The following is a 20540-nucleotide window of genomic DNA, read 5'->3' as shown; positions in this document are numbered from 1 at the left end:
TCTGTGCCGATCGTTCATGAGCCCTTTTGATAAAGAATTTCATAATACAGATGTCATGAGATGTCATGTGATTTCATGTGATGTCATGTTGCCTTTGATCCCTTTGATGTCATGAGATGCCATGTGATGTCATGTGATGTAATGTGATGTCATGTTGCCTTTGATCCCTTTGATGTCATGTGATGTCATGAGATGCCATGTGATGTCATGTGATGCTCTGTGATGTCATGTGTCCTTTGATTTTTTTATTTCTTTGATGTGATGACATCACATGACATTTTTTTGTACATATATAGGCTAGTCAAAAAAAACTATTTTTAGCAACAATGCAGAAAACTGGAACACTCAGCATTACAGAATTGCAGTCTGCTGAAGATTTAACTCCGCTTCAGTCAACAACGAATGTGAAAATGAGTTCCCAAAAACAAATCTCTGGAAAACCAGAGGATATGTTCAGGGTGTACCCTACACCTGAACCAATATCTGAAGACAGCGATTTAAACCCCACAGAAGCGGTAAAAGTAAATCAGTGGACAGGTAGACAGAAGAGGAAATATCTGTCCAAAATAAATATGTTATTCGACTGGTTTAAGAAAAGGTGAAATACAATTACTCCGTTGCATTCACTGGATAGCAAAAGCCAGGCCTCGGTCCAGCAACAACCAACAACAAACGGTAGAGCCACTGAACAGAAAGACAACTCTTCTTTTCTCGTGAATGGAAAAACAACAAGAGATGTTAGTGACACAGAAATTAAGGAAAGCTCTTTTCCCACGAGTCGAGTGATACAAGTAAAACCAGCACAAAATATTTCTAACGGCAAAATTTCACTTCTACAAAGAAATGAAAATGATGTTCCTGTGGCTGAAGTGAATCACGTAAAATCTACTCAAAATTTGAATTTTGCGTGGGTATCAGAGCTCACACCTGTTGAGAGAACGGAGTTTCAGACGTCTATAGACAAGGCTCGTAAAAACATCACACCTGCTATGAGCTTTGATTTTGGGCAGTTTACGTACTTCTCTGAATCTCAGGTCATTGACCAGGATAAAGATGAGGCAGATGAATTTGTCAAATCAACTGTGAATAAAATTCTTGAGAAGTTTGTTACTACGGCCAACAACTATTCTTATGCAAAGTGTTCTATGGAAGATTTAAAATCGATCTCCGATGACTATTTGGAGAGAATCATGGATTCTTTTCATGGTCTGACTTTTTGTTAAACAGGCAAAGAAATAGAGAAAATGTCCAAGAACTATTATACAAACTTTTGCAAAAAACATGTGGAATTTGATGAAACCACTGTTGCCACCTTAATGTACTTACATGACCCAGCTACAAATGATACAATCATTAGTTATTTAATAAAACAGCTAATGAAATTCACAAAGAGATCTTCAATCATCTCGAGGTTTGTATCATTTGTGAGGAAAGGTTTTAACAACGCCTGCGAATGTTGGTTCTGCCTGTGATCAACTATCTCAACACAGTTGTAGTAGAACATATCTGTCATATATTCATACTGTTAAAACGGATTCTTTCATTTTTCTGGACTGTATGATGATGTGCGTCTGAATTTCATAAAATGTGGACGGAAACGTTAATTATCTTTGACTCACCAAGACAGTGGGTCATTTATTAACATAATCAAGTTTAACACATCACACATTTACATTAATTGGCAAGAATTGAAAATAAAGACAGCTTATTAATCAGTTTAGCAAGGAGTAAACAACACGGCGATTGTTTTCTCCCAAGACAGTGGGACCGCAAACGTCAACCACACAGCGGTGATTGAAAAACTTTGCTTCAGACATTTCTAAAAATATCTGTAATGATTTTAGCAGATAGAAGAATTTTAAAGATGGAAAGATGAGGTTTATCTACAGAAAGATGTGTGAGGGAATTTGTCTGTTTTAACCAGAACCGACACGCTCCTTCTTTTCCAGCTTGGCCCAACGGTACGCTTAGTTGAGATCGACTCTTTTACCTTTGCAGATGATAGTTTCAGCGTTGGTGTAGAGCTCTCCTTTCAACTCTTTCAGCGTCTCCGTGAGAACAGCTAACCCTCTGGAGTCGTGAGGTTATCCAAAACAGAAGTTCATAATTCCCAAATCTTTTCTCTTCAGTTTGATTCTCTTTTCAACAGCATCCTGAATTCCAGCCTTCATGAACTCTGGAACTGCTGAGTATCAGAACTGCAGAGCTTCCTGCAACAACTGGAAACTAGCTTGAACTAGGAAGTGCCAAGATTTAAAGAAAGCTCACTTCCGGTTCATTTGAGAGTTTCTGATTGGTCGATGGACCAAAACAGAGGTGTGTTTTGTGATGTAAGGTGTTATGAAAAGTCAAGGAAAAAGATTAAGATTGTTTAAAAACAGACAAAAGATTGTTATGGAGAATTCAGACTTCGTGGAGCCACTTCTCCAGTATCTTGCTGTAAAAGTTAAACATGACATTTCTTTTCAGTAAACTTGCAGTTGACCGAAACTTGAACTTTGAACAACTTCCATCACTTGCTCACTTCAAACAGACGATCAAGAAATTGAATCATTACTCTGTAACGTATTCCAACTTGATTTCACTTTGAATGAGGATTAAGAATCATTATTACTGTTTCACAGTTAATAAAATGAGTAGTTCACTTCAACATTTAAACATTGTTTGAACTAACACAATTTGATTATCAAACGTTTGTAAAATGGTAATGATAATAGAAAGTAGTCTTCTTTTACTTGATTAACTTAAGAAAGAAAGTCTCAGGATGGGTCAACCTGTATTTCTGGATGCAAATCAATGAAATGACAAGTTCTGCCCCATATGGTCCTTAGGTCAAGGTTTTGACCTTCAGGCCTAGTTCACTACACAGTTGATCCAGAAAATCTGCACTCGTCTTCCTACAACAGATACAGGACCAGGACAAGTAAACGGGTTTCTGTGGGCAAACATGGGTTTTTTCTGGGCACTCCGGTTTCATCCCACCCCACAAAAACAATAAAAATAATCAAATTTGACCAACTGTTCCAGAAAATCTGCACTCGTCTCTGTACAACAGATATAGAACCAGGACAAGTAAATGGGTTTTCTCCGGGCACTCCGGTTTCACCCCATCCAAAAAAATAATAAAAATAATCAAATTTGACCAACTGTTCCAGAAAATCTGCACTCGTCTCCGTACAACAGATATAGGACCAGGACAAGTAAATGTTTTTTTTTTCCGGGCATAAAATGTATGTTTCAACCATTTGTACAATAAATCAAAGGCACTATAGCTTAGAGGGTCAAAGTGTCAGTTTTGTAAACTGAAGATTCTGGGTTCAAATCCCAGTGGTGTCTGATTGACAATAACATTTGTTTTCCTGCTGAACCCACAAACATATGTTTGAAAACTCCAAAACTTTGTAAAACCATAGTTTAACCTGACAAAAGTCAGTGTTTGTCTTTACGTGCATTCCTGTTGATGAGGCAGTAGAGGTGGTCTGTTTAAGGTTAAAATCAGACACCACTACATCTCCCCCTACTGGAGGAACTTCAGAACATCAGACTGGTTTATATCTGGGTGATTTTGTGAACTGTCCCCACTGCTGTGTGTAAAGGAATAAAAACGCTGCAACATGAAGAAATAAACGTTTGGATGAAAAGCAAACAGCTGGGGTTTAATTCTAGTCCATGTTTCAGACGCTTCGAGCTCGGGTTCAGTCAGAGCTGCAGCAGCTTTTCTTCATCACTAAATGATAAACTGCAAATTAGTTTTAAAACAAAGATAGTTCAGGTCTGTTAAAGTGGTGTTCTCTTGGAAAGGTTATGAACAAAAAATATCTTACCTGTTGATTGGTAGTCTGGATTACCCTGAAAGCCTTTTATGGTGCGCATGAAAGCTGTTTTGTAAACATTTTCATTATTGTCAAATTTGAATTACACAGATATTTATGTTGACTGCTGTATTTGCATAAGAAGCAGCAGCAGCTAGCTGTAGCCCTTTTGAAGGTGACTCCCTGCAGGAACTTCCTGCCTACATCAGGCCTGTTTTTCCCATTTCCTCCAGGTGAAGCTGTGGGTTTGTATCTTTTCTCACTCCTTGACTCCAACTTATCTCACCCCAACTGTTTTAATTTTGTGTCCTAGCGTCAGCTATGTGTCACATGACTCTGGATGGTACCATCGCATGGGTGATTACTGACCATCAACTCGTTAGTAAATGTTAGCATTTTTGTGCTTTTTTTCCCCTGCAGGCCTGGATTATTGTTTTACTTCTGGTCTCTAGTGAACATCTGGATTAGCATCACGCACATGATTTGTTCTGTGCAGATTTTCTTTGAGAAAACCAGCTTTTCATCTCTCAGACACCCAGCATATTTTGGGAACTTGTTTTTATATTAGGAGGGTTAAAAAAAAATTAATCAGGAAATTTATAATACAGCTTGGTACATGGTTTGGTAGGGAAAAAACTATAATCACACTCGAACCTGAACACCTACCAGGTGTTTTGATTTACAATGATCGTGTCAGTGGGAATGTAATAAATCAAACGTTCCAGGGGTTTGAAACTCATCTGGATTTTCTTAACTTTAAGAGTGAGTTTATTCAGGATAAAGTTATGAGGTTATTCCCAGAACAATTTCAATTTCAGGAGAGTGATTTTCATATTATGTTTTACATGCCATAAAAGCAAAGGGTGGAATGATATAAAAATATGTTTTATAAGGTGTTAAGTCGCCTTTATGCCTATTCAAACATATACTTTGTGTGTGTGTTACTTATAATATTTAGACACTCTTTGATGGTTAGCAGAGGGACGAAGGGGGCAGTGTATCCTCTCTAGGAATGCTTTAATAAGCATTAGGAGTGCTTTTGGCCGTAGAGCTTTGGCCCGCTTTGCGGTCACGGCGCTCCGTTACTGGAAGGACATGTTTTTATGAGCCATCGCTCTGTTGCACAGACTGCTTTGATGATGGAAAACATGTTTTAATGAGATCTGTCCTCCTGACAACCATCAAACTTGTTTTTCACTGCTCTCACGCGATCCGGTCAGGGAGAGGTATATAGGAGGTGTGACAGGCAAGGGAAGTCTTGAAGTCTTGCTGAGGGCCAGCGCGCGCGGTGCCCAGCATCCTGTGTTGGTGTGATTCCTGTCACTCGGGTCGAAAGGCTTCCCGACCACGTGTCACGGTGAGGGACTTTCATATCAATTTGTGTGTTAAGAGTGTACGAGTGTACATGTTTTTTGCTTGGCTGTTTTTCTGTGGCAGATTAATAAATGACACTATTATTTCTAGCAGTAACAGTCTCCTTTGATTTATTTCCTGTCGTGTGAATTATCGGGGCCGACCGTTCACGAACCTTGTATAAGAAATTTCATAATACACTTACTCTGCGCGACCCGTTTTGTATTTGTATTTTTTTTTCTATCCTTGATGTGTTTTTGTCTTTCAGGTACACGTGCACCTACATCTGGACCTGCCATTCTGTGTTTGTTTGCCTCTACTTCCTGTCCTCTCAAACCCAGTTGGTCAAAGCAGATGGCCACTTGTCCTGACTCTGGTTCTGCTGGAGGTTTCTTCCAGTTAAAAGAGAGTTTTTCCTTTCCACTGTTGTCATTGTGCTTGCTTAGGATGGGAGACTGCAATGATGTGAAGATTCAACCAGTCTGTTACTTCCTTAGATAAACTTTACTAATTGTCTTTTCTATGTATGTGAATGTTCCTGTAAAGTGCCCTGAGACGAATTTGTTGTGAATTGGTGCTATATAAATAAAATGAATTGAACTGAATCCGTTTACTCACAACTGATGAAGACTTCAGTCTGTGCTTGTGCCTTTGGACGGTTTGAAAGCTAGTTTGATGAAAATAGAGAAACTTATCTGTGCTGGAGGTGGATCCATGGTTCAGCTGGTCCTTCTGTCCATGACGAGTCGTTTCGTGGCCTGTAGTTCTGTGTCCTGGTCTAGGTTGGAACCTCTATCTCTATAAAAGATTCAATGTTGGAAATTCGACTTCGTCCTGTTAATCACCCACTGAATCAAATCAGGTGTGTTGGAGCAAAAATGCATCTAACGGTATGCAGGGTAGTGGCCCTCAAAGATTTGGACACCCCTGGATTAGACAGACAGGGTTGCTAGCTTGGGGGCCGAGATAGGGTAGAGGCTGGGCAGCTAACTCGGGACCTGAAAGTTCCAGGTTCAATCCCCAGTCATTGCATTTCCCGTGGTGTCTCTGAGCAGCACACCTTATCTGTTGCCAACTGCACCACCTGGGGGTGGATGGGTTAAATGCAGAGATCCAATTTCACCATTGCATGGGAACATACAATGATAACACATTATTATTATTATGATATTATTAGAGCCCATCAAGTTACTGTGTTCAGCATCTGCCACAAAGACAAAGGACCAGGAAAAATAAGGGTCAGGTCAAAGATTGTTCTGGAAAGCTGTACTTGAAGCATCAGAAGTGGGGAAAATGGCACGTTAGTTTGAAATAATTGCATCAAAAGAATCTCCTATATGTCAGTAAATTGTATAAATTTCAGGTTTCTGAGTCTTAGAAACTAAATTCTTGCTGGTTTTTCTTTGACTTCAGTCTTGTCTCAAAGGCTCTGGGCACTAATGAAGAGGCTATGGCTATGTTAAAAGGGCTTGCCTTACACACCTGCCTCTACCCTCATTCTCCCCACTCTGGGTCCATGAGCAAGGCCCTTAACCCCCACCATCTGCTCCCTAAACAGGTCTCTCTTGAAAATGAGTTCTCGTGGCTCAATGAGACTACCTGGATAAATAAAGGGTCAATGAAAGATTACAAATACTTTCAACTTATTGGTGTCACTTAAAAGATCATAATGAAAATCATCCAAGGCAAGAGATTTTAAAACCTAGCTGGGAAAAAGAGAAAAATAAATTTAATTCCTTTGTCTGGACTGTAGAAAACATTATAAAAGATTTAGATATATCTCACATAGATATTAGTTAAACAGTTCCTCAGTCTCCAGTTCACCCATCTCTTTTAACTAAGTGATGTTGATCTCACTTTGTTGGAAAATCGTAAAAAAGAAAACATTTCAGATCCTCATTAAATACAAGCATATTTAGATAGTAAGTATTATGTATATGTTCAGATTTATAAGGATGCATCAAAAAACTCAAATAACAGTAACGGGGTTTCATTCATGGTTCCAGAGTTCAGTTTCAAAACAGGTAAAAGAGTTACTGATGGAGTCTTGGTCTACACAGGAGAGATGATGGGAATCATTTTAGCTATGGGATGGATTGAGGAAGTTCGTCCATTAAGAAGTATAATATGTTCTGATTCAAGTTCTTCATTATATTCATTGAAAAACAATCATTCAGACAGCAGACCTGACCTTTTATTAGAAATTCAATTATTAGTTTATAGAATTCAAGCGATGGGTTTATCAGTTACGTTTTATATGGACACTGTCACATATAGGAATAAAAGGAAATGAGTTGGCAGATAAATATGCAAAACAAGCAACAAAAAATAGTTACATTGATATATAGGTATCAATCAGTAAAGGAGAAATCAAATCAGTTATTAAACAAAAGGTGAAGGAAAGATGGCAGAAACAGTGGGAAGAAGAAAGAACTGGCAGGTGGCTTTATAACATTCAAAGGCAAGTTGGTGTAATGAGGAGAACAGGACGAAATAGAAAGGAGGAAACAGTCATATCCAGATTATGTTTTGGCCATACAAGGTTAAACAGTACTTTATTTAAAATGGGAAAACATCCTACAGGAAAATGTGTTGTATTCAAGAAGAAACAGTGAAACATGTTTTATTGTTCTGTCTCAAATATTCAGTTGAGAGAAGGGAACTGGCACGTAGACAACAGGTCAACAAATTACAATTGATTATGCAAGACCTTTTGGATAAACGTTCCACTTCTGAATATATTGTTTTTTGTTAAGCTACCTTAAGAAGATGAAAATAATAGAGAGAATATAGGTGTTTTTTTTTGTTTCTTTGTTAAAACAACCTGTGTAATATTTTAGCGTCCCGATCCCCACTCCATTCCAGCAGACGGCGGTAATGCACATCTAAACATTGCTTGCCAACCCACATAAAAAAGAAGAAGAAGATTCCTGTTTCATGGCCCCAGCTGTTCTGCCTTTGATTGTCTTGATGTTTTTCACCTGTGTCTGGTTGGAAGAGTTACTGGGTGTTTTTATAAGTAGGGTCTTGTTTGCTCATCTCTTCATCAGCTCCACGTTTGGCCTGGTTAATGGTAAGATGTTTGGATTTTTTTTCCCCAAAAATGTATGTTTTATAGAAAAAACAAACAAACAAACAAACAAACAAACAATGAATGAAAGCCAGAAGAAAAAAAAAAAAAAAAAAAAAAATATATATATATATTAGATAATTAGATCCTTGTCTGTTTTCTATAGCTTGATACATAAGTATTGCTGTCAAATGCAATGTAACCCAAATAAACACTGCACTTTTGCACCGTTCTCAGATCATCATGATTCGTGCAGCTGCGATTCTCTGGGTCTTGTCAGCAGTGGTCTGTGTAGGAAAAGGTCATCACTATTTTTGTCATGTCCAAAACACTACCGTGGAGCGCTTCCTCAGTGGAACAGCAATGATGATATCGGCCAACAATGAATTTGCCTTCCACCTGTACAGGGAATTATCAGAACTTTCTGACTATCAAGGCAAAAACATCTTCTTCTCACCTATTGCTGTATTTGTGGCCTTGGCTGATTTGTCTGTAGGGGCACGAGGAGAGACCCACCAACAGATTTTAAATGTTCTGGGGTTGAACAGCTCGCAACTGTCCCAAACTGATGTAGAGGAACCAATTTGTGACATTGTGAACAGCAAACAGGCAAATGAAGCCCTCACTGCAGGTACTACTGTGTTTGTAGACGACCTGTTCAAGCCTCAGCCTGAGTTCCTGGATGTCTTGAATCAGTTTAAAATCGCTGACTACCGCAGTGTTGATTTCACTAAACCCATTGATGCTGCCAGTACCATCAATAAGTACGTTTCAGATAAGACCAATGGAACGATTAACAAGGTGGTTGACAGCCTGGATCCAAGCACAGTCTTGTATGTCCTTAGCTACATTTACTACAAAGGTAATAAGCTTATCATGAAATAAGATTTTAATATTTTTTGCATTGCCTCAAAGAAGTCCTTGTTTCTGCTCCCTTTCAAACAGCAAAGTGGGTGATTGGGTTTGATCCTGCCCTGACAAAGTTGGATGAATTCAACGTGGATGAAAATGAAAAGGTTTGAAATTGCACTATGCTGGATATAATGTTTGTATGTGTAAATGTTGGTGCTTGTAATGGATATGCGGTGCCTTGTTTACAAACTTATTTTCCAGGTTTCAGTCCAGATGATGAAAGTAGAAGAATATTTTTATACTTTTGATGAAGAAATTAGCACATTTGTCCTCAACCTTCCCTTCAACAACTCCTTCACCATGCTGCTGTTGATGCCTGATAATATGACTACTCTGGAGAACATGATCAGTCCCACTCACGTTGATAAATGGCTGAATGTGACGGAGTCTAGGTAATTGCATACACTGCTCTTACTTTTTTTTTTTTTTTTTAAGTTTGCTTTAACTTGCTCAATGTCCCCTAACTTTTTTTTTTTTTTTTTTCCCCTTCAAATTATTATTTTTTTTTTTTTTAGTGAGTGTGGCATTTATATTCCCAAGTTTTCCATCAAGACTTCCTACACCCTGAATGATGTGCTGAAGGAAATGGGAATGACTGACATGTTTGATCATGCAAATCTGAGTGGTATTTCTGAAGTGCAGAACCTGAGTGTATCAGAGGTATGACATAAAATATACAATTTCAAAATTTATATTCTCTTCTGTCCACATTTGAACTCACTCTGTTGTTAGGTTGTGCACCGAGCTGCCCTGGATGTTGACGAGGCCGGAGCCACTGCTAAAGAAATTGCCATCTTTGAATCTGCTTGCTTGATGCCAGATTTGAAGTTCAATAGTCCTTTCATGTTGATGATTGTTGAACGAAGTACAGAGACCATACTTTTCATGGGCAAGATTTCCAACCCAAACCTCTGAAGGAAAAACTTTTGTGGTCAAGCACAGTTGTAATAAACATTACATTAAAAGGAAATGGTCTGGTCTTTGCATACACAGAAGGTTCAGTCATTATTGTATAGATGTCTTTGTATTGCTAGTTGGCACTTGCTTCAGTATGTCAAAGTATTTCCACCAAAACGTAGATTGTAATAAAACTTATGTAATTGTTGGCTTTAATTTTGTAGTCGCCAATATTGTAGATGGCTGCCACAGCTAATAAATCTCAACTCCATGGATCCTCTCCAGAAAATTTGGAATAAGATGCCATTTCCTGCATTTTGTAGATGTTATACAGGTTAACATCTGTAAACACTTAATTAAAATCAGGTCTCTCTTGCAAATGAGTCCTTGAGGTTCAGTGAGATGACCAATATAGATTTAATTAATTACTTTTTTAGAGAGCGACAACTAACGTGAGTGTGTGTGTGTGTGTGTCCTTTATGCTACTTTGTGAGGCCCATTTTTCCAACTTGTACTGCATTGTGGGGACCAACTGCTCCTTATGGGGCCCAAAGCCCGGGCCCCATAAGAAGTCCCGTTGGTGGGTTAGGGGCTAGGTTTAGGACTAAGGTGTGAATTGAGGATGTGTTAGGTTTAGGGTTGGGTATGTACTGGTAATGGTTAGGTTATAGAAATGAATGAAAAATGAATAAAAGTCAATGCAAAGGCCCCATAAAGATAGCAAAACAAACCTGTGTGTGAATGCAGCTCAGATTCTGTCAAGCGTTCTAACCACCACATACATGCACTTTATTGTCCAAACCTAACGCTGCTGAATTCAGTCCTGCACGTTCTGCTCCAATCTCAATTACCAATGCTTTCAGGTGCTTCAATTCTGTTGTCCAGCTAAGAACAATCCATTTATTTTAAATGTCTTCTACATTTTGATAGCTCTTTTTCTTGACAAATTAGTGCCGTTGTTTTGATACGTGATGCAATGTGAATATACACGTCAAATGTTGCACTCTTTTATTGTAAGCTTATGTCTGAAATGTTATGCACTGCGGTAATGTATGCAGTTCTGACACAGCAGTTGTGTGCATGTCGTGCAGAACTGGAGACTTGTAAAACGTGCACTGTCTGAAGGGTGCACAGCAGAAGGTGGATGAAGACACTCCCCACGGGACATGCAGTCTGAGTCTCTGCTGGGCAGGAGCGTGTGCGCGGCCGGAACATCCACTCCATGGGCAGCGTTTCCTCTCATTGATAAACAAAATAAAAATACGCAATGACTTTGAACTTTAAGGGGCGGAGATTTGAGTTGCTGGATCTGAGCAGTCTAAATGAGTTCCTGGGTCTTGTTTCAGCAGGATCCAGTTCAAATTAACCACTGGTCTGTGTGGTGGTTCTTGAAGCACCAACTCCAGCTGTGGTCCACTCTTTGTGAATCTCCCCCACATTTTGGAATGGGTTTTTTTCACAATCCTCTCCAGGGTACGGTTATCTCTATTGCTTGTACACTTTTTTTTTTTCTACCACATTGTTTCCTTCCCTTCACCTCTATTAATGTGCTTGGACACAGCTCTGTGAACAGCCAGCCTCTTTAGCAATGACCTTTTTGTGTCTTGCCTTCCTTGTGCAAGGTGTTAATGGTCGTATTTTGGACAACTGTCAAGTCAGCAGTCTTCCTCATGATTGTGTAGCCTACAGAACTAGACTGAGACCATTTAAAAGCCTTTGAAAGTGTTTTGAGTTAATTCGCTGATTAGAGTGTGGCACCAGGTGTCTTCAGTGCCTTTTCACAATATTCTAATTTTCTAAGATGGAGAATTTAGGGTTTTCATTAGTTGTCAGTTATAATCATCAACATTAAAAGAAACATTTAAAATATATCAGTCTGTGTGTAATGAATGAATATAATATACAAGTTTCACTTTTTGAATGGCATTACTGAAATAAATCAACTTTTCATGATCTAATTTTATGACCAGTACCTGCTACCTGCAAGTGCTCTTGGCCACGCCCACTTCTCCCCTGTATAGTGAACAGCTGATCAGCTGCAGCAGGAAGTTTATCCTGCAGTATGGGTTGCACAAAGGTGCAGGAGGTGCTAAATAATTTGAAGTAATTTATTTTAAATAAAAATTTCATGCCGATCGTTCGGCTTATCCATCAATCAGCCAGTTGTGTGTCATGTCCAGTCTTATTTTGAAAAACAGACAGAGCGTAGCGTAGGAGTCCCCGTCAAAGTTTCTTCAAGAACTTTCTAGTTGTTCATTCAACTTTTATTTATACAGGTAAATCTCATTGAGCCTCAGGGACTCATTTACAAGAGAGACCTGATTTTAACAAAGAGTGATGACATCAGTAGACAATCATAAAAAGCATAGAAAAACAAATGAAAGAAAATGGTATTAAAAAACAAAAACAAAAATGTTGTTCTCATTGTTCATGTTCCATATTTGAATAATTATTTTAGCAATAACATTTCAAAGGCATGTTTGGTTTACCCCTCATTTGGGTAAATACTGTATTTGTTATTGTAAAGAAATCCCCGTAATTAACTAATTTTACTTCAGTGACTGAGTTCTGATTATAGAAGGTTGACTGAACAAACTAACCTGTTATATCCAAGAAAGTTCAATCTGGTCCTCTGGACATTCAAAAAAACAAAAAACAAAACAAAGCAAAAAAAAAAATGTAGAAACGTTTCGTCTCTCATCCAAGAGACTTCCTCAGTCTGAGCTGCTGTATTCAGCTCAGTCTCTTAAATAGCACCTTCTCAGAGTGGATCAACCAGTTTTGCTGCTGACAACCAAAACCAACTGATCACATGCTCAAGAAGGACCATCAGCCTAACAATGGATCATTAGCACACTGATGGCTGTTTACTGTTCACAGAGGACTGAGTGATACTAGCAATCACAGCATTGTAAGAGGGGGACAGTTGAACACGGAGGCCTCCACCCCTGTTTAACGATGGACGATTTCTTTTCACAAAGATGGCCTCCTTTACTCCTCTCTCAAACCATCGTTCCTCTCTGTCCAGGATGTGAACATCTTCATCCTTGAAAGAGTGACCGCTGGCCTGGAGATGAGTGTAGACCGCAGAGTCCTGGCCTGATGATGTTGATCTTCTGTGCTGGGCCATCCTTTTGGCCAGTGGCTGTTTTGTTTCCCCGATGTAAGACTGATCACAGCCCTCCTGACACTGAACAGCATACACAACATTACTCTGTTTGTGCCGGGGGACTGGATCTTTGGGATGAACCAATCTTTGCCGTAATGTATTTTGGGGTTTAAAAGCCACTGGGACGTTATGTTTAGAAAATAAACGTCTCAATTTCTCTGATACTCCCTCAACATACGGAATGACCACTGGTCTGGGTCTGGGTTCCTCCTTTTCACCTGATGGCTGACTGGAGTCCTGTTTGGGTTTCTTCTCTGCTTTCAGGAAGGCCCAGTTAGGATATCCACATTGCTCTAGAGCCTGTTTTGTGTAGGATTTCTCCTTCTGCCTGGCTCCTGAGCTAGTGGGGACGCTGTCTGCTCTGTGATACAGAGTCCTGATTACTCCTAACTTGTGCTCCAAAGGGTGATGGGAGTCAAACTGCAAATACTGGTCTGTGTGGATGGGTTTGCGGTACACCTCGGTTTGCAAAAGTCCTCTATCAGAGACTGAGACCTCACAGTCCAAGAAAGCCAACTTGTCATTTTTTACATCTTCTCTTGTGAACTTGATGTATTTATCCACAGAGTTGATGTGATCAGTAAAATGTTGGACTTCCTGAGATTTAATTTTAACCCAGGTGTCGTCAACATACCTGAACCAATGACTTGGTGGTGTCCCTGAAAAGGACGTCAAGGCTCTCTTTTCTACCTCCTCCATGTACAGGTTGGCAACAACAAGAGAAACTGGAGACCCCATAGCACACCCATGTTTCTGCCTATAATATTGCTCCCCATATGTGAAGTAGGTTGACTGTAGGCACAGTTTCAAGAGTTGACACAGTTGTTCTGTGGAAAGCGTGGTCCTGCTGCTCAGAGTGGTGTCTGATTTTAATCTTAAACTGATCACCTCTACTGCATCATCAACAGGAATGCACGTAAAGAAAGATGAGCATGCATCAGGATAACCTGTTATAGGTCTGTAAACTGACCTGGTGTCCCCAATTTTAACAAAAGCAAATAAACATAGTAAGGTGAGGAGAAAGCATCCTTCATTCTCCCTCACTCACACCCACTACACTTATTGTAGGAGAGAAAGCAGATTCAACTGAAAGAGGTGCACTGCTGTCACCTACAGTTTGACACTGCAGTTATGTGGTATTAAAAAACACCAGCTAACGTAATCAATGTATTGAGAAAATGAAGAAAATGAATGCAACCATGCGAAAATGTTTAACTTAAGGAAAGATGACCTGTTTCAGTTCCTCAGGCAACATCAGCCTGATTAAAAAGATCTGCTGCATATCTATGAGTAACACTAAAACAACTAACAGTGCAACAGAAGCACTGTTTTTTTGCAACAAAAACGAGAAGATTGCAAAGTTTTGAACTTTGGTTTAAATTACTGTAATTTCTGGACTATTGAGCACACCCAAATATAAGCCACGCCCACTAAATTTAAACAATAATAATAATTTTGTACATATATAGGCTGCACTTGTGTATGCTGCGGGTGTCCATGTTGTAATGTGAGACATTTACACAGAAATATATATTTTTTATTTTTTACTAAATACGTATCTGTAACATACACAAATATGTACAGTATATACACATCCTGGATAGAGAGGAACGATGGTTTGAGAGAGGAGTAAAGGAGGCCATCTTTGTGAAAAGAAATCGTCCATCATTAAACAGGGGTGGAGGCCTCCGGGTTCAACTGTCCCCCTCTTACAATGCTGTGATTGCTAGTATCACTCAGCCCTCTGTGAACAGTAAACAGCCATCAGTGTGCTAATGATCCATTGTTAGGCTGATGGTCCTTCTTGAGCATGTGATCAGCTGGTTTTGGTTGTCAGCAGCAAACTGGTTGATCCACTCTGAGAAGGTGCTATTTAAGAGACTGAGCTGAATACAGCACCTCAGACTGAGGAAGTCTCTCGAATGAGAGACGAAACTTTTCTACATTTTTATTCATCCATTATCTTTACCTGCTTATTCCATTTTGGGTCACGGGGGTCGCTGGCGCCCATGTCCAGCAATCACTGTGCGAGGGGTACACCCTGGACGGGTCGCAAGTCCATCAAAGGGCCACATAGAGACAAACGAGACAAACAAACATTCACTCTCTCATTCACACCTAGGGACAATTTCGAGTTACCAATCAGCCTAACATGCATGTTTTTGGTCTGTGGGAGGAAACCGGTGCACCCGGAGAAAACCCACGCATGCACGGAGAGAACATGCAAACTCCACCCAGAAAGGCCCCTGGACCGGGGTTTGAACCAGGGACCTGCTCGCTGAGAGGCAGCAGCTCTACCAGTTGCGTCACTGTGCTGCCCCACATTTTTATTTATTTATTTATTTATTTATTTATTTATTTATTTATTTATTTATTTATTTATTTATTGTTGTTGTTTTGCTTTGAATGTCCAGAGGACCAGATTTAACTTTTTTTTTTATTTTTCTACCTGGATTATTGAGCATGAATCAGGATGTACAGTAAATGTTTTTTTTCTGAACAGTGTCTGTAACACGGCTGGTTAAAAATTTTTTTAAATACAGTAGCCTACCAGGAAGTGATTGATCGCTGTCTTCATCTTCCTCAGAGGGTTTTTAAAAGCTGCTTCTCTGTCAGGATCCACTGGCAGACTGGAGCAGAAGTTGCTCTTTGCCGCCAGTTTTGGGAAACAATTTCTAGCCAGTCATCCAAGCCTCCCACCGAACTTCAAGTGTCACGTTAATACATGATTCACACTGATTTCGAGTGCGAATAATTTGTTGTGCTGCCAGGGAGGGCCCGTTCTCTCTTCCACTCTGCGTTTCATTGGTCCACTGTGACCTGTTTGGTAATTTCATCGGTCAAATTTTTTAAACTTTTATTTATATAGGTAGTCTCATTGAGTCATGAGGACACCCCCCCCCCCCCCACCCCACCCAGGAGAGATGTGTGTTGGGCAGCTATGTGAGCGCTGGAGTCTGACCAGGCTAAATGTTTTGGTGGCAGGAAGCTCGTTGGTTCGTCAGAAAACAAAAATCCATAAATTAGCCACAGCATTGTATAAGCCACGGGGTTCAAACTGTGTGAAAAAAGTAGCGGCTTATAGTCTGGAAATTATGGTACATAAGCTGGGGTTTTTTTTACTTTTTTTTTTGCATCTATTTTAACTGTCTTATTAGACCAGTGATCAGATATCTTAATTAAAGACAGTTTGGTTTGAGTTTCATAAAGTTAACGCTTGTACTGAATTTAAAATAAATTGACATATTTACTATGAAACTGTGAATTCACTGTTACAGTACAGCTTCCCTAATTAGAGCTACTTGTAAAAAAGTTCAATGGTTCACCCATCAGGATCAAGTCAGCAATAAAATAAAACATAACACCTACAACGACAAAAAAAAAAATCACAGTTCTGTGAAAAAATCTTGAGTTGATTTAAAGTTTCACACACAGAGCTGGTGTTTCTCAGAAACATATTAACTGAAAACTTAGCATAAGTAAATGGTTAACTGAAGAATGGTGTGGTTCTCAAGTTTGTCCTGAATTTTGTCCTTGTCAAAAATAATATTCAACCTTTATTTATTCATTATTAATATGAGTAACATTGTTAAAATGCACAGTCAAAAGTGAATGTCTATTGAATATATCTCACTGCATCTTTCCATGCATTTATCAAAGAAGACATCAGACAACAAAGCATTTTGTTTGTATTTAATGTTCAGAGCGGCAGCTGTACTGGAGGATAGTGTTTCTGCATCAGAGGTTTGGATTGACAATTTTGCCCATGAAAAGTATATTTTTTGTGCTGCGCTCAAGGATGAAAAGCATGAATGAGCGATTGAACTTCAAATCTGGGACAATGCGTAAGGATAGAAGTCTGATGCTGATACCAGTGGCAGCAGCAGCAGTGGCTCCAGCTTCATCAACATCCAGGGCAGCTTGGTGCACAACCTTACAGCACAATGAAGCAGAGTGAGCTGGATGTGAACATAATAAAAGAGAGGACAGGTGCGTCAACAGAATGTTTTTTCCATCCTTACCCCTGAGACAGTCAGGTTTTGCTCCTCTGAAATACCACGCAGATTTGCATGCGCAAACATGTCTGTCATTCCCATTTCCTTCAACACATCGTTCAGGACGTAGGACGTCTTGGTAGAAAACTTTGGAACATATAAGTTGTACTCCCTAAAAATTGAGTGATAAGACAAAACAAATAAAAAATCTTAAAACTGGTCTGGGTGAACAAGACAAACAATAACTGGGACCTATTGATTCTCCAACCTGGGCTTCATCCACTTCATCCATTTAGTAACATGAGCTGGGCTGATAATGTTCTCCAGAAGTGTCATATTGTCAGGCAACATTAGCAGCATGGAGAAGGAGTTGTTGAAGGGAAGGTGGAGGACCGATGTGTTGATTGCCTGATCATAGTAGGTTTTGAAGTGGCGTTCTGTCATCTTCATCATCTGGACTGGAACCTGGAATAACAGAAACGTAAAGCCATTACTTGAAGATTAAATGTGCATAACAATGAAAGCGCAGTTGTAACTCAAATATGTTCAGAATTAATTGTGGACCTTGTTAGTTTCATCAATGTGGAACTCGTCCTGCATGGTCCTGGCAGGATTGAATGGAATCTCCCACTTTCCTGTTTGAAAGTGATCAGCAGAAACAGGACTTAAAGGTGTTGTCCCCAAATAAAACAAAATAGAGCACATTTCATCTCGTGTGACCTTTTTTTTTTTTTTTTTACCTTTATAGTAAATGTAGCTGAGGAGATACATGACTGTGCTTGGATCCAGGCTGTCGACCAGCTTGTCGATCTTTCCATTGGTCTTATCTGAAACATACTTATTGATGGTATTGGCAGTGTCTGTAGCTTTGGTGAAGTCCACATTGAAGCCCTCTGATAAATAAGACTGCTTTAAGACATCCAGGAACTCAGGCCGAGGTTTGAACAGGTTGTCTACAAACACAGCAGTACCTGCATTGATGTCCTCATGAGACATTGTGTTTGCAAGGAGACTACAAAAGGCCTGGTCTACATCACTTTGGGACAGTTGTGAGCTATTGAACCCCAGACCATTGAAAATCTGTTGGTGGGTCTCTCCTCGTGCCCCTACAGACAAAGCAGCCAAGGCCAAAGATACACTAACAGGTGAGAAGAAGATGTTTTTGCCTTGGGAGCCAGAGAGACCTGATAATTTCCTGTACAGGTGGAAGGCAAACTCTTTGTTGGCCGACGTTACCAGGATTCTGTTGTTGCTGTCTGCAGAGGTGTCTTGTGTTTCCTTGGCATGACCTGCATGGTGATCACCTCTCCCTACACATATCACTGCTGATAAGATCCAGAGACCCACAGCTGCACGCATCATGATCTGAGACAAATAATCAAAAGTGAACTGTTTAGTGAGGTTACATGTTTGCATTTGCAAAAGTTATTTCTTCAAATTCAGACTTTTAGATGCTATTGATTTCAACATAATGTAACAGAACATGGGGCAGCACGGTGGCGCAACTGGTAGAGCTGCTGCCTCTCAGCGAGCAGGTCCTTGGTTCAAACCCCGGTCCAGGGGCCTTTCTGGGTGGAGTTTGCATGTTCTCTCCATGCATGCGTGGGTTTTCTCCGGGTGCTCCGGTTTCCTCCCACAGACCAAAAACATGCATGTTAGGCTGATTGGTAACTCTAAATTGTCCCTAGGTGTGAGTGAGAGAGTGAATGGTTGTTTGTCTCGTTTGTCTCTATGTGTCCCTGTGATGGACTTGCGACCCGTCCAGGGTGTACCCCCCCCCCCCCCGCACAGTGATTGCTGGACATGGGCACCGGCGACCCCCGTGACCCAAAATGGAATAAGCGGGTAAAGATAATGGATGGATGGTAACAGAACATTTATTCTAAAAAGTAAAAGTTTTGAAGCACGTTTGCCAAAGCACCCATAGAAAGTTACCAAAAATCATTCTCCTCGTTTTGAAGCTGTTAGTTTCTCTGTAACACAACAGCTTTTCCAAAATCCAAAAGATAAGATACCAACCTACAGTATTTGTGTAGACAGCCTTGTTGTCAAAACCTGTTGTGATTTTATCACGCATTTGTCCGGTTTGAATAAAAATAGATAAGCTGGAAACTTCAGCTAGTCATAATTATTTTTTTATTATTTGCTGAGCATTTGCTATGATAATTTTAAATTCCAGATAAGTACTTTAAAAAAACAAGTTTAGGACCTTTTTATTTCACATACCTAAAATGACAGCATTGTTGTCATTGTGCTACAAAGATATATAATGAAAAAGATGACGTTTACTTAAGTCCATAGGTGTTAACGTTATTATTGAACAAAATGTCAGTCTGTCTGCAGAACATACTCAGAACTTTTGCTGTTGTTTGTTTTATGTAAATTCAGTCAAGTACTTACCTTGTTCAGGTTGTAGTTTTGTTTCAACCACAGACGGGACAGCTCAGAGTGAACAGAGAAAGACCTGTTGTTTATATAAATGATCAGCTGAACTTTGACTTTGTTTATTCTTTTACTCAAAGTCTTGTTTGTTCTGCGTTTGCTCTGCAGAAAGATCAACCGCTGACTAATCAAGGCATCAGACTGAGATGGCAAAGCATGGTTTTCATTTGCAGGCGCAGATCAAATGTGTAAAAAAAATCAGGGCACAAGTAAAAAAGATAATTAAAAACAGTAGGCGCAGCAAAAGAGGAGTTTATTGGGTCCTAAACAAAAGAACTATCAAGGACTGCAAAACATGAAAGTGTGAGTTTAACAAAAAGATACTGATTCAGGAAATCAAATTCCTAAACCTTTGGAGAAGGATTTTCAAATTTAGATCACAAAGCAAGACTGATTAGTCCTTTTGAGTCAAGCGGACGATGCTCGGAGTAGAAGTGATGTTGAGCGGGGGACTGGAGGAGACCCCTCAAATGCAGAGCTATAGGTGGAGTCTACTTAAATTAGACCTATCATCACAATCTACAGTTATGGAGTCGATTACAGCTGACAACATTAATGTGCAACGGAGGCAAAAAACATGTTTAAGGAACTTCTTGGCTTTTTCTCTGTATTCTTTGCCATGTCAGTTTGAGGACGTGATTAGTCAGCAGTCGATCGTCATTCAGAGCAGATGCATAAAATCAAGAAAGAGAATAAACAAAGCTAAAGTTCAGCTGATCTTTCATATAAACAGAAAGCTTTCTGTCCAGTCTGAGCTGTCCTGCCTGTGGCGAAACAAACTGAATTACAACCAAAAGAAGGTAAGAACTTCCAGTACTTCAAATACACCTACAAATAATGCTGTACTATTTATTCTTAAAGTACAACATCAACAGATTGATACACTTTGA

At 39.6% G+C, this 20540-nt stretch overlaps 2 protein-coding genes and 1 non-coding gene across 4 annotated transcripts; 2 read left to right on the top strand and 1 right to left on the bottom strand.

Moving 5' to 3' along the window:
• The first annotated feature begins 3262 nt into the window (after positions 1-3262).
• trnat-ugu lies at positions 3263-3336 on the top strand. The gene has a single exon. It is a non-coding gene; the product is annotated as a tRNA-Thr (tRNA).
• Positions 3337-8158: 4822 nt separating this feature from the next.
• On the top strand, positions 8159-10117 carry LOC119414028 (serpin A3-4). Of its 2 annotated transcripts, none has more exons than XM_037681140.1 (6): positions 8159-8238; positions 8473-9097; positions 9181-9251; positions 9349-9539; positions 9663-9807; positions 9880-10117. In XM_037681140.1, the coding sequence occupies exons 1-6, from the start codon at positions 8236-8238 to the stop codon at positions 10060-10062; spliced, it is 1218 nt and encodes a 405-aa protein (XP_037537068.1). In that variant the 5' UTR covers positions 8159-8235; the 3' UTR covers positions 10063-10117. The 2 variants fall into 2 exon arrangements, with proteins under 2 accessions (XP_037537068.1, XP_037537069.1); XM_037681141.1 differs by having other exon boundaries at positions 8168-8237; positions 8465-9097.
• Positions 10118-16891: 6774 nt separating this feature from the next.
• Positions 16892-19672, bottom strand: LOC119414027 (serine protease inhibitor A3K). Its single transcript, XM_037681139.1, has 6 exons — positions 19609-19672; positions 17949-18573; positions 17773-17843; positions 17477-17673; positions 17236-17380; positions 16892-17146 (listed from the first exon to the last, which is right to left on the bottom strand). Exons 2-6 carry the CDS (start codon positions 18568-18570, stop codon positions 16952-16954), a joined length of 1230 nt encoding a protein of 409 aa, XP_037537067.1. The 5' UTR covers positions 18571-18573; positions 19609-19672; the 3' UTR covers positions 16892-16951.
• Positions 19673-20540: the final 868 nt, after the last annotated feature.

Source organism: Nematolebias whitei, chromosome 8 (genome assembly GCF_014905685.2).
Source record: "Nematolebias whitei isolate Nwh7 chromosome 8, NemWhi1, whole genome shotgun sequence".
In the NCBI taxonomy this organism is placed as follows: domain Eukaryota; kingdom Metazoa; phylum Chordata; class Actinopteri; order Cyprinodontiformes; family Rivulidae; genus Nematolebias; species Nematolebias whitei.
Note: the sequence above shows the minus strand (reverse complement) of the source record. Positions and strands in the feature narration are given on the sequence as shown.

Bases quoted from the DNA above. Each gene is read 5' to 3' on its own strand.
- LOC119414028 (XM_037681140.1), top strand. The intron at 9,540-9,662 runs GTAATTGCATAC...TTTTTTTTTTAG, and splicing joins CTGAATGTGACGGAGTCTAG to TGAGTGTGGCATTTATATTC. The intron at 9,808-9,879 runs GTATGACATAAA...CTCTGTTGTTAG, and splicing joins AGAACCTGAGTGTATCAGAG to GTTGTGCACCGAGCTGCCCT.
- LOC119414027 (XM_037681139.1), bottom strand. From the start codon at position 18,570: ATGATGCGTGCAGCTGTGGGTCTCTGGATCTTATCAGCAGTGATATGT. The intron at 17,844-17,948 runs GTAAAAAAAAAA...ACTTTCAAACAG, and splicing joins CAGCTACATTTACTATAAAG to GAAAGTGGGAGATTCCATTC. The intron at 17,381-17,476 runs GTTGGAGAATCA...CTCAATTTTTAG, and splicing joins ATGAAGTGGATGAAGCCCAG to GGAGTACAACTTATATGTTC.